The 12,486-nt window shown below is 37.2% G+C and overlaps 3 protein-coding genes across 3 annotated transcripts; 1 reads left to right on the top strand and 2 right to left on the bottom strand.

Annotated features, from left to right (window-relative positions):
- Positions 1 to 92: 92 nt before the first annotated feature.
- Positions 93 to 3,791, bottom strand: DFA_00755 (uncharacterized protein; the record flags this gene model as incomplete). Its single annotated transcript, XM_004358683.1, has 2 exons — positions 93 to 2,634; positions 2,731 to 3,791. The coding sequence occupies 2 exons, from the start codon at positions 3,789 to 3,791 to the stop codon at positions 93 to 95; spliced, it is 3,603 nt and encodes a 1,200-aa protein (XP_004358740.1).
- A 190-nt stretch (positions 3,792 to 3,981) lies between these two features.
- DFA_00754 (uncharacterized protein) lies at positions 3,982 to 5,780 on the top strand (the record flags this gene model as incomplete). Its single annotated transcript, XM_004358682.1, has 4 exons — positions 3,982 to 4,010; positions 4,186 to 4,218; positions 4,484 to 4,503; positions 5,254 to 5,780. 4 exons carry the CDS (start codon positions 3,982 to 3,984, stop codon positions 5,778 to 5,780), a joined length of 609 nt encoding a protein of 202 aa, XP_004358739.1.
- A 119-nt stretch (positions 5,781 to 5,899) lies between these two features.
- DFA_00753 (SNF2-related domain-containing protein) lies at positions 5,900 to 12,374 on the bottom strand (the record flags this gene model as incomplete). Its single annotated transcript, XM_004358681.1, has 4 exons — positions 5,900 to 7,082; positions 7,155 to 7,256; positions 7,328 to 10,910; positions 11,009 to 12,374. The coding sequence occupies 4 exons, from the start codon at positions 12,372 to 12,374 to the stop codon at positions 5,900 to 5,902; spliced, it is 6,234 nt and encodes a 2,077-aa protein (XP_004358738.1).
- Between the last annotated feature and the right edge of the window lie 112 nt (positions 12,375 to 12,486).

The raw sequence follows: 12,486 nt of genomic DNA, 5'->3' as shown, positions 1-12,486 counted from the left end.
TTTGTTGTTTTTTTGGTTTGGGAAAAATATACATATTTTAAATTTATTAAAGGTTATAAATGATCATCTTATCATCTATTTTCATTTTATCTTTAAAGTCTTTGTTGAACGATCGTTTCATCAGATCTATTAATTAAAATCTCCAATTCAGGTGGAGGAATGACCGATCTTGAGATTAAATGCTTACGCATCAAGACCAAGAGTGAATGATTTGGATTGTTGTGTGGAGAGGATTTGAGTTGCTCGATGTATTCGTTGATGACCATGAGTTGGAGGGGTGATCCCGAGTAGATGATGTTGGTGATAAGCATCTCGGCCATTCCGTAGCTGTGTTGTTGGAGGTAACCGACGGCCAAGGCATTGCGATAGTCTGGTTGGGCCAAGAGCTCTTCTTTGGCTTGACTTGCTACATGTCTGAGACCCTTTTCGAGGTTGGCACTGATCAAGAAGGAATAGTATTTCTCGTCGAGGTAGGCTGGCTTGATGTCACGTGGAATGTCGGCGATAAAGGAGAGCGTGCCACTTTCATTGGTCAGCTTAAAGAGCTTAAAGATAGTGGGCATCGGTGCCTTGTACTGCTTGCGCAACATCTTGATAAAGACTTCACGAGAGTCTGCTTCGCGACCTGCCTTGATGAGATAGGTGAGAAGCGAGATATAGACAAACTCGCCGACAAACTGACCGGCCTCTTCACGCTCCCATGTCTCTGACAAGGCGACGTCGAGCATGTCTTGGTTGATGAGATAGGTAATACGCGATGCAAAGTCGATGTGCACATATGTCTGGTTATTGATGTTGGTGGCACTGAGTTCGACGACACGACCGTTCATCTTGGTCGACAAGGTAGTGTTGGTGGCAATCTGGCCAACGTGACGTGGAGTAGGTGGTACGACCATACCTTCGGCTTCCTTTTCACGAAGAATCTTTTCGTATGTCTTGGTTGGTTCATAGTAACCTTCAATGTCAATGTTGCCGGCAACATAGTCGTCTTCAGGTTTGGCTTGACGGGTATTGGTCTCACCAAACACCTCTTTGACACGGTTGTCGAGATGGAGTGAGTGTGGGTGGTTGATGTACTTGTAGACGTCTTCGAATTCCTTGCCTTCACTGTGCTCCTTCCACGAGACGAATGTTCCGTCGCGACGTAGGTTGAGTTTAAAGTAGGTCTCAAAGTGTTGGGGGACCGACTCGAGTTTGGCACCGTGGTTATCGGCCTTTTGGAGCCAGTACTTGCACAAGTCATACTCACCACGCAGTTTGTGGAAATAATAGAATGGAAGGATGGCAAACTCGTCAATAGGTAGACCAAAACGTTCCTGACGCAATGCAAGCCAGTTGAGTGCAGCTGGATAGTTGCCAATAACCAGTAGCAGTTGGATAGTCTTTGTAATATGAATCGAGATAAAGGATGGTTCACACTCGCTCATCTTGCACTTGATATAATCCAACAACGCTTCGTTCTTTTCTACTTCATAGTGTACGAGGATATGGTTGATGCCGTTGGGTACCATGTTACCTGCCTTGAAACAATAGTCAATCGTGTCATCGAGTGCTTCAAAGTCACCCATGGTATGATAAAACTTGATAATGTCACGGAACAATCCTACCTTAAAGTCGGACAACTCACCGAGAATTTGTTGTTCCAAGATCTTGCAACCTTGGACGTCTTCAGATTTCATGGCGACACTAATCAACGACTTGAAAGTGTGAAATGATGGACGGATGGTTTGGATCATACGACAGTACACTTCGAGGTACTGTTCCTTTGACTTGTGTTGAGCGACGTGACGCAACACTGTATTGTAGGGTGAGAGGGTTAAGAGACCGTTATCTTCGAGTCGCTTCAAGAGGATCTCAAATTCTTTGTCCATGCCACGCGAGAGGAGAGCGTGACAGAGAATGCCGAGGGGGAGGGGACGGATAATATCGACACGTGTGTAGTTGATGAGCTTGGACACATAACGCAGCGCACGACCAATCAAATTGTGATCGATATACGACTTGATCAGTGCAGACTGCAACAGATCCTTGGAGGCAAAGAAATAGGGCACACGATTAATAACGTTGCTGGCAGTCTCAAACTTGCCGAGACGTCCAAACATGGATACGAGGAGATGGTATGTTTCGATGTTGGCCAACACTCCATTCTCGGTCATCTTGCGGTACAACTGCTTCACCTCGGACGTGTCATTATTGGCGATCGAGTTGGCGATAAACAAATTGTAGATTTCCGGTGTCTTGAGATGCGAGTACTTTTGGAAATATCCTTGTACCTTTTCAATGACGATTGGGTTGGCACCGAATCCACGCACCAACAACCGAATCACCTCGACTGTAGGCACCAACTTGGACTTTAACAACGCCGAGAATATCTGTTCGCACTGTTCCATTCGATTGCCCTTGATGGCGAATCGCATCTGGATGTGGACAGTCTCGATGTTTTGCTCCACCTTTTTCTTTTTCATCACTTTGAGCACACTGTCAAACTCCTTTTCTTGGTTTTGTGACTCGTACGATTCCAAAAAGAGATTATAAGCATCGGCATCATCAATATTGTTTTCCAATATCCATTCATATATATCAGACATGATTGGTTGTGCTCCAAATTTAATTTCATTTAAATATAATTTTAAACTAAAAGAAATAGAAAATAGAAATAGAAATAGAAAGAAAGAGATTATTAGTATATACTATTATATTTTTTCTTTGTTGTTGTTTCAAATTACATACAATCTAGTTGAATCATTACTTAATTCACGATTCATAGTTTCAAATAATTCACTGTGATTATATTTCTCGAAATCCTTGTATTCACTAGTTTGAGTGGTTGGTTCTGAAAGTGTTAGACTATTCTCGCGGTGAACCTCTGCCAATTGTAAACGAGTTTCCAATTCTTCTTGTCGTTCTTGTTGTACTGGTAACAAAACTTCTTCTGTCACTAATTTTCTTGGTCTTCCTCTTCCTCGTGGAATGGCTATGGTTGGAGTGGCAGCAGTAGTAGAAGTAGTAGTAGTGGTAGTGGTAGTAGAAGTAGAATCACTGTTCATACCAGGAATGATGACTTCATCTTGACTTCTTTGTTGTTGTTTTTGTAGTTTGATTTTTTGTTGAATATTATTGATTTGTGTTTGTTGTTGTGTAAGTAAATCCAATGTAGATGATGATGTCTGAGTAGTATTGTCTTCAAAACCAAATTTCTTCTTTCTACCTCTTTTGCTTAGTACTTTGGAAGAAGATGATTCAATCTCGTCAATCAGATGATCCTCTTTTGGTGTTGTTGTTGGCGTTGTTGAAGTTGCTGACATTGCTTTACTATGACGGATATTGATCATTGGATGAGAGTTTAATCTGACATTGGTGTTGGAGTCGATTGGAAGTGGTGACAAGAGCCAACTTGAGATGTCTTCTACGACCTCGCCATTCTTGGCAACCATCTTGTTACTCAAGATACGGTTGATGGCATTGAATGGTGATTGCGACGATGAAGTAGGATCATTTACATTCAAATGAATATGATCAATATTAAAAGTTGATGATTTATAACTGACTCTAGATGATGTAAAATAACTTCTCCATCTTTGACTATTATTATTATTATTATTATTGATTAATACTGATTGTGATTTATTATTAATATTACTATTATTATTGTTATTAATATTATGACTGCGATCAATGGAATTTGATCTTATAGAATTTAAAGAAGATGAAATAAAAGTCAAAGAGTAGTATGGAGAATGATGTAAATCTAATCTTTCAATAGTTTTTAAACTATTGAGAGACTTGTTCATTCTTTGTCTTTATATGTATGTATGTATGACTAAAACTACTAAACGAAAAGTAAAAGCAATGAAACTTTATATAAAGTGAGTGGAGTGTTGGTTGTTGAGATGAAAAATAAATACTAGTTTTAAAAAAAAAGTAAACAAGTTAAACTTGTTAGTTCGGGTTTAAATGCCTATATATAAATATATATAATGAATGAATGAAAAGAGAGAGATACGATTACAGTATCTTTTGAACGACAAAAGTGATGGTTGTTAATTTGGCAATGAATAAAACGAACGACATTGCGCTCTCCTCCCTCGTTTGCAAAAATTCATTTTTTTTTATTTTTTTATTTTTTTTTTTTGGAAACATCAAGGTTGGATCAGAAGATGAACTCTAACAAAAAAATATATAAAGTACAAAGAGACTATCAACTCTTGGTGAAGTATCGTATATCAACTTTATTCAGTTTCGAAATTTCACAAAAAATAATTGCATGGCACAATATATATACAACGAAAAATATTTTTAATATAATTTATATAATATTTATTTTGATTATAACAATCCTACCTATATATTACATGCATTCACACACTCTCTACTTTTGAAAGAACAAATAGATGATATCATCATAGATGAATGGATCGATAAATAACTTAATAAATAAGATCTTATCTTTTTTGTTGTGATCAAACTACAATTTTTTAAAAAGTGTAGGACAAGCTGAAAGAAGTAAGTGATCCTTTGATTTTAAAACAAAACTCCAAATCCAACCCGAATAACAATATTATTAATTTTTTAATCCTGTATCCTTCACTTTCCATTTAATTCGATTTTAAAACATCCTCCCTATCCATGATATTAATTCTATCGATTTTAGACATAGATTGTCTACTATTTGTGTGAGTGTGCGAAAAAACGAATTGAATCTTGGAACAAAAATCTATACATCAATTTCCCCACACCCAGTCAGTCAATCAGTGTCCACACACACTAACAACCCAATATAATCGAGTGACTGAAAATTGTTGATTACACTTTATGTCTCCATCTCACATACTAAACGACAGACTATTCAATCAATCAATCCCTTTTTTCTTTACACTGCGTACTTTTTTTTAAAATATTTGTAAAATCATCTTAGTTTTTAAAACATCATCATCGGTGTAGGTAGGAAGGGAGGGTACAACAATACGAATTGATATGATGAAATTGATGATGATGATGATGTTTTGGTTAATAGTTGTTTTTATTTGTATCATATCAATTTTAATTTTACCCATTTTTCTTTATTCTAATTATTAAAATTTAAATTTGTTAATTCCTTTTTTTATTTTATCCTTTCTCCACAATTATCTTTTTTTTTCATCGTCCCTCATTTTCAATCAAATCATTTTAAAATAATATAGTTTTTTTTTCCATTTCCCATTTTCACAATCAATCAAACAATGAAATTTTACTATCCATTCATTTTATTGATAGTTTCGATAGTTTTATCATGCTCTTTGATTTCTACAGTTTCTGGCAATCAATTAGTTGAAGCTAAAACATGTTCACTTTCATCAAATACAACCAATGTCAATACCAATTCATTATTCAAGAATATGACGGTCCAAATTAGTTGTGGAACTAATAATTGTCCGTATAAAGGAGTTGGGTTTGATGAAGTTTTCCAACCAGGTAATCTCCACAGTGTACCAGAAATATCGGCCGAACAAAATGTAACTGTTTTTTACGATGGAAATACAATTTGCATATCGTTTCCCAAAGTATCCAAAGTCGATTGTGGAGCCGAATCCAAATCTGTTGAATGTGTTGAAACCTGTTTCAATGTGACTGCTGACACTCAAGACCACTACTTTATCACTGAACAATCATCTGATTGCAAAGGTTCTACCACCGTCGTTGGACATCACCTATTAACCTATCCAACTACCAACAATTCAAATAGAATAATGGTTCCATCATGTATAATATTATTATTCCTCTTTATCTTTACATCATTATAATATAATTAAATTTATAAATAAATATGTCTTTTTTTTTCTGTTGTATTATAATTATTATTATTATATTATTATTTATTTACATTTTTTCTTCCATTCCATTTTCTATTATATATATTTGTTTAATACATTGGAGTAGTTTTTGTTAAAGAAGGAGGATTATAGAAATCAAATACTCTAACTCTTTCTTGACGACCTGGAGGAACTGATTTGTTTTCCATTTCCAAACGAACCTTGTGGAGTGCTGCTTCCTCTTCTTCTTTGGTGAGATGACCGACTGCGTCTTCTTCGAAAAAGGAGGTAAAGTCGTGCAACTTGACAATATTGGACATGGAAGAGTTGACGGTGTTTTTGAGGACGGGATCATCCGACTTGTCAATGAGCTCTTGGACACCGACAGTATCTTGCTCTAAAGAATTGGTGGTAGTGTCCATGATGTTGGCTGGGACGGCCGACGGCGTGCGTTTGGGCGCCTCACGGTCAATGGTACGCTTGGCCAACTGTTGTTTGGAGATGAGACGCGGGTACATGTTTTCTTCAAGTGTGGCAGCCGTGATGATGGTGTACACATAGACTGGTTTGGTCTGACCGATACGGAAGCACCGGAACACTGCTTGACGCTCATGCACAGGGTTCCACATGAGGTCAAAGAGGATGACACGTGTACCACCTGTTAGGTTGGTACCCAGACTGCCGGCCTTGGTCGAGATGAGAAAGAGCTTGATCGAGTTGGTCAGATCGTTGTACTTGTGGATCATGATCTGACGGTCCTGGGGACGGGTCGTGCCATCCAGACGAAAGTAGTCAACACCTTGGCGCCACTTGAACCCCTCACGCAGCTGCAAAAAGTACTCGAGCAGGTTGAGTGTGGCGATTGACGATGTAAAGAGCACGACTCGCTCGTTTAGAGCCACGCATTGCTCGAGCAACTTGAAAAGGATGACCATCTTGGTGCTGTGTTCAATCACTCCCTTTCGGTAGACTGTCGAATCGAGTTCACCGATAAACGGCGAGTCTACTGCAAGGAAACGACACTCATTGACATAGAGTACACGTTTCACCAACTCGTCCTTTTCTGTGCAATCGTGTGATGGCAAGTGATGATTTCTCAACAAATCACGCAACTCTCTAACCGATTTCTTGTTAATATCCTTTACAGACAACGGTTTTCGCTCCAATAGTGTATCTGGATGATTACAAATCAAACTTCCCAATTCTTGACTTTCAATAATTCTCTTTCCCAACTTTGTTAAAATATCCAATAATTTATATTGAATCTCTGTTCCTTTAACTGAAATAATAGTTCTAAAAAAGAAGAAAAAAGAAAATATAGATTAATATACAAATAGAAATTAATTTGATTCAAATTTTACTTACTCTATTTTTTTTGGTAATTCTTTTTCTAAAACTTGTGGACCTAATCTAAAAATAAAATCTTTTGTTAAACTTGATAATGCTGATAATCTTCTTCTCATTTCACTATAAAAGGAAAGAATAATTATGAAAGTTAGTTACTATTATAATTATTTGTGTTTTTTTTATATATTTACTCATATTCAAATTTTGTAGCATTTTCTTTTGAACCATTTTCAACTGGTTTTATGAATCGATCTCTAAACTCTACAGTTGAACCAAGATAATTTTCTCTAATGAAATTAATCATTGTATAATATTCCTTGAGATTGTTTTGTAAAGGATAACCAGTGAGAATGACACGTTTGTCAGTCTTGATCTTGGATATTGATATATAGGATTTGGTAGATTGTGATTTGATTTTATGACCTTCATCGATAAAGACCATGTCACAATGTATCAACTTTTGGAAATCAGATGTGGTAGACTTTTGCGACTCTTGATCGCTGTAAAAGTACATAAAGTACTCGTATGTGAGCAACATGACACCGCCATTGCTGTGCCAGTTGTTGATGTCTTTGGTGACCTCACGCTTCTTGGACTCGGTGGAACGTGGCATGTAAATGGTGACTTTGACATCGTTGGCGTCTTGTGGCAACCATTTACTAAACTCGTTCTTCCAATTGTAGAGAGTGTTGGCTGGCACGATCAGCAGGTACTTGGCTTTGGTTTTCGCGTATTGAACGTGAGTGTGAATGAGTGTGATGACCTGCAGAGTCTTGCCGAGCCCCATTGAATGTGCTAAAATGCAACCCTTCTCCTTGGCAATGATATTCTCCCACATGAACCGCACACCGAGGATCTGGTGCGGCTTGAGTAGGGTGCTGAGCTGTCGGTGGATGAGAATATCGTCTGACGGCGTCTTGCCGGCATAGACCAACGACTTGTCACGACTATAACTATCTTCTCTCTCTTTGCGCAGCTTTTGAATCTTGATTGCCTCTTCCTCTTCTTTTCGTCGGATGCGCAGTGTGTCTTCGTTGACATCCTCTACCTTTTTGGTCGATAGTTTGCGCACCACCCCTGTACTCTTGGGAGAGATGGGTCTGACCTTGGACGACTGCTTGCTGAGCAGTTTGGCCGGTCTGGCCGGCTGCTTTGTAGACGGGTCTTTTCGCTGGGTGTTTTCTGCGCCACTCTCGTCCGAGCTGCTGTCTGTGTAACTGTCGCTACTATCGTCGTCAAAGAAGCTACTCGAATCAAATCCAGAGTCTGACGACGAATACTCTGAAGACGACGACGAGTCGGAATCATCGGAATCATCATAGTCATCGTCGGTTGTATATTTTTTAGTGGCAGGTTTCTTGAGACCACCGGCTGCAGGTTTCTTTGGTGGAGGGAATAGTTCAATGTCTGACTCGTCTGTCGAACTATTCTCGGTCGCAGTGGTGTTTGTATCTTCTATATCGGTAGACTTGTGTTTTTTATGTACAATTAATTCTTCATCTTCGTCTTGATCCACTTGCATATCATCTGCTTGTTGTTGTTGTGGTGGTTGTTCACTATTGTTGTCTTTATCGGTTTTTCTTTTCTTTGGTAATTGTTTTGATGGATTATATAATGTTTCATTGAGATTAAAACGATCTTTAATATTACCGCTACCAGTAGTTGTGGTAGTGCTAGTGCTAGTAGTAGATGTTGTTGATTTGTTTAACGATATATCTTGATCTTCATCCCAATTTTCATTTTCACTTAGACTATCTTCGTCTTCGAGAATGACTGCTCTATTTGTTTGTTTTTTTGGTGACTTTGTATCCACCTGCTCTGCAGCCTCTCCAAAAGAGGGTGGCTCATCTCGACCGGCAAGTGTAAAGTGCCACTCGAGCTCCCAGTACTCTTGGAACTGATGTTCGACAAGCTTCCATCCTTCCTTTTTAAACTTGGAGACATCGTCTTGAACAAGCGACGACAATGCTCTCATGGTACGATTATTCATATTGGAAAGATCTGTACGATACGATAGCATATTCTTGTGAATCTTGTTGTATTTGGCCAATGCATCTTTCTTCAATCGACCAAGATTCTTGTCCAACCATTCCTGTCTCTTTTCACCAACAAACTCTATGATTCCTTCCAACTCGACTCCAGATACATCTCCTCTTGTTGATGATTGAGGTCGTGCAGTAGCTGCAGATGGAGCTGAAACTGGTGGTGTCGATGCAGATCTAAAAGTAGGTTGTGCTCCCAATGCATCGGCCACATTAACCGGTCCCTTCATTCCATCAATCTTTTTTCTATACTCTTCAGTCATGATTTCATCTTCTGTTATTCTTGACGTTTTCTTTGGTGATGTTTGTGGTGCTGGTGGTTGATGATATTGATGATCTCCCATCACTTCATCACCATCTCTATCTTTTGATCCTCTTCCTTCAAATTGATTAGGATAATTATTATTATTAATATTGTTATTAATATTATTATTATTATTATTATTATTATTATTATTATTATTGTTATTAATATTATTATTATTATTATTTCTTCTTGGATCTCTATTATTATCATAATATCGATTTCTTTCATCCCTATTATTAAAATGTGGAGTATCGTCTCTTGAACCTCTAAAGTTGTTACCATCTCTCGAATTTCTAAAATCTATTCCTCTATCATCTCTATCTCTAGATGACCTAGATGGTTGTTGTTGTTGTTGTTGTGGATCATCTCTATCACGAGAGTTTCTAAAATTAATATTATTATTATTATTTAGATCATTTGCCAATGTTTCTCTAGTGATACGTTCAGCAGTTTCTCTTGCAGCTCTTATTTTTTCATCACGAATGATTCTATCTTCCTCTGCTTTCTTTTCTCTTGCAATTCTCTCATTCTCTAATCTCTCCTTTTCCACTCTTTCATCTTCCAATCGTTTGCGCTCCTTTTCCTCTCTTCCTTTGACGATTCTCTCCTCTTCAGCCTTCTTTTCATTGGCAATTCTTTCATTTTCCAATCGTTCTTTTTCAAGTTGTTCTAATCTTTCTTTTTCTAATCGTTCTTTTTCAAGTCTTTCCAACTTTTCCTTTTCCAACCTCTCATTTTCTATTCGTTCTTTTTCAAGTTGTTCTAATCTTTCTTTTTCGAGTTGTTCCAACCTCTCTTTTTCCAATCGTTCTTTTTCGAGTTGTTCTAATCTTTCTTTTTCAAGTCTCTCCTTTTCCAATCGTTCCTTTTCTAATCTCTCTTGTTCTAATTTCTCTTTTTCAAGTTGTTCTAATCTTTCCTTTTCCAATCTTTCCTTTTCAAGTTGATCATGTTTCTCTTTTTCCAATTTTGCTTCATTTTCTCTTGCTTCTTGTTCTTCTTTTTCACTTGTCGTTGTATCAAATCCACCCAAATCTTCATGGGTTAGAGGTGAATCAAAGCTTGTATCAATCTGTGATCTACTTAGAGAAGGTGAAATGGGTGATTGTAAAGGTGGAGTTGGTTGTAAAGGTGAGGTTTGAGGAGGTGGTTGATGTTGAGGAGGTTGTGATTGTGGAGGTTGAGGTGGAGTTTGTTGTGGTTGAGGTTGAGGTTGTTGTTGTTGTTGTTGTTGTTGCTGTGAATAAGAACTAAACATATTCTGAAAAGAAGAGAATAAGTTTACAGGACTTGTTTGTTGTTGAACCGAACTTTGAACCAAAGTTTGGAACATTTGCATCAAGAAATCAGGACTTGGCTGAGGTGAAACGACTGGTGGTACCACTACTGGTGCTGGAACTGGTGTAGTATTTGGTGAATCTTTAACTATAAACAAAAAGAAAGAAAGATAGAAAGAAAGAAAGAGTAAGTAAGTTTAATATAGAATATATAATATTATACTATTATTATTAATTAATAATTACCTTTAGATTTAATTAAAAGTGAATGACCAAAGGGGATTCCCAATTGTTTTAAATCTTGTACTGTGCAAATCTTTAATACATCCCAAGTCATACATTCATTTGCCAAAATGTCTTGGTACTCTAATAGATCAATCTCTCCTAAAAGTTGATGGACCCTCGGATCAATCGGTTTGGGTCTGTTTGGTTGATGAGTTTTCTGCAATGTTGTTGTCGTAATGGTAGATCCAGATGTTGATATATCATTGGTTGTTGATATTGGAGGTGGAGGACTAGATATAGGTGAATCAACATTCATACTAGAATTGTTATTATTACTATTATTACTACTGCTATTAAGGTTGTTGTTGTTGTTGTTGTTGTTGGTACTGTTATTGTTAATGTTGCTACCTCCCCCTCCTTTACCAATGCTTGAAAATAATATGGGATTGATATTACTTGGATTATTATTATTTGGTTTATCATCATTTGGTTTATCATTATTATTATTATTATTATTATTGTTATTGTTGGTATCATTACTAATATCATTTAAAATAACATCGTTGTCATTAAATGTAATATCATTGGTATCATTATTATTATTATTATTATCATTACTATCATTATCAATTGCAACAGAGGAGTTTGGTTGAGATGAGGGGATGGATGCTGAGGATGTTGATGTCGATGGTGTCGTTGCAGATCCTTGTGAAATGGTTGTCGTTGATGTCGATGTCGATGTAGATTGTTTGTTGTTCTTATTATTATTATTATTATTATTATTATTATTATTATTATCACCACCGAGGATAGTACTCGATTGTCTTGGTACTAGTATATTCTTGCCAGTGTGTAAAAGATGAGATGATAATCCGGGACTTGATACCCGCATGAATGAATCACTCTCTGAGGGCGATGGTATAATAAGAGGTTTCTTCTTGGGTGCAGTTTCTTTTTCTGCAGTTGAGGTTTCTCCAACCAACTCTGTCTTTTCTACTTTATTCTTATTGGTTGTTGATGTTGATTCAGTTGATGTATTTGATGTCTTGTTGGTATTTGTATTTGTATTTGATGTATTTGGTGTCTTGTTTTCTTTCTTTTGATCTTTTGTTGATGATGTAGAAGTTGATGTTGATGTTGTACTGCTACTGCTACTGCTACTACTATTGCTATTGCTACCGCTACTACCAACAAAAGTTCTTTGACGAGATGGTTTACGTGCTACGACATTACCACCACCTTGAAGCATAACATCATCGTCGTCATCGTCAGTGTCCAAGTCAATGATCTCTGGCTTTGACTTTGCTGTTGCTGCTGCCGGTACTGTTGCAGATGACTTTCTGATACCGGCGCCGCCATTACCGCTACTCCAATAACCACTGCTCATTTCATTATCACTAACCTACTACTGCTATGCTCAATGATATATATATGTTATCTCTTGGTTGGTAAACACAAAGATGAGTAGTAGAAAGAGTATATGTGTTTGTTGGTTAAAG

Source organism: Cavenderia fasciculata (genome assembly GCF_000203815.1).
Source record: "Cavenderia fasciculata unplaced genomic scaffold Scf_Dfasci-F-a-25c12.r2-5, whole genome shotgun sequence".
NCBI classification, from domain to species: Eukaryota; Evosea; class Eumycetozoa; order Acytosteliales; family Cavenderiaceae; genus Cavenderia; species Cavenderia fasciculata.
Note: the sequence above shows the minus strand (reverse complement) of the source record. Positions and strands in the feature narration are given on the sequence as shown.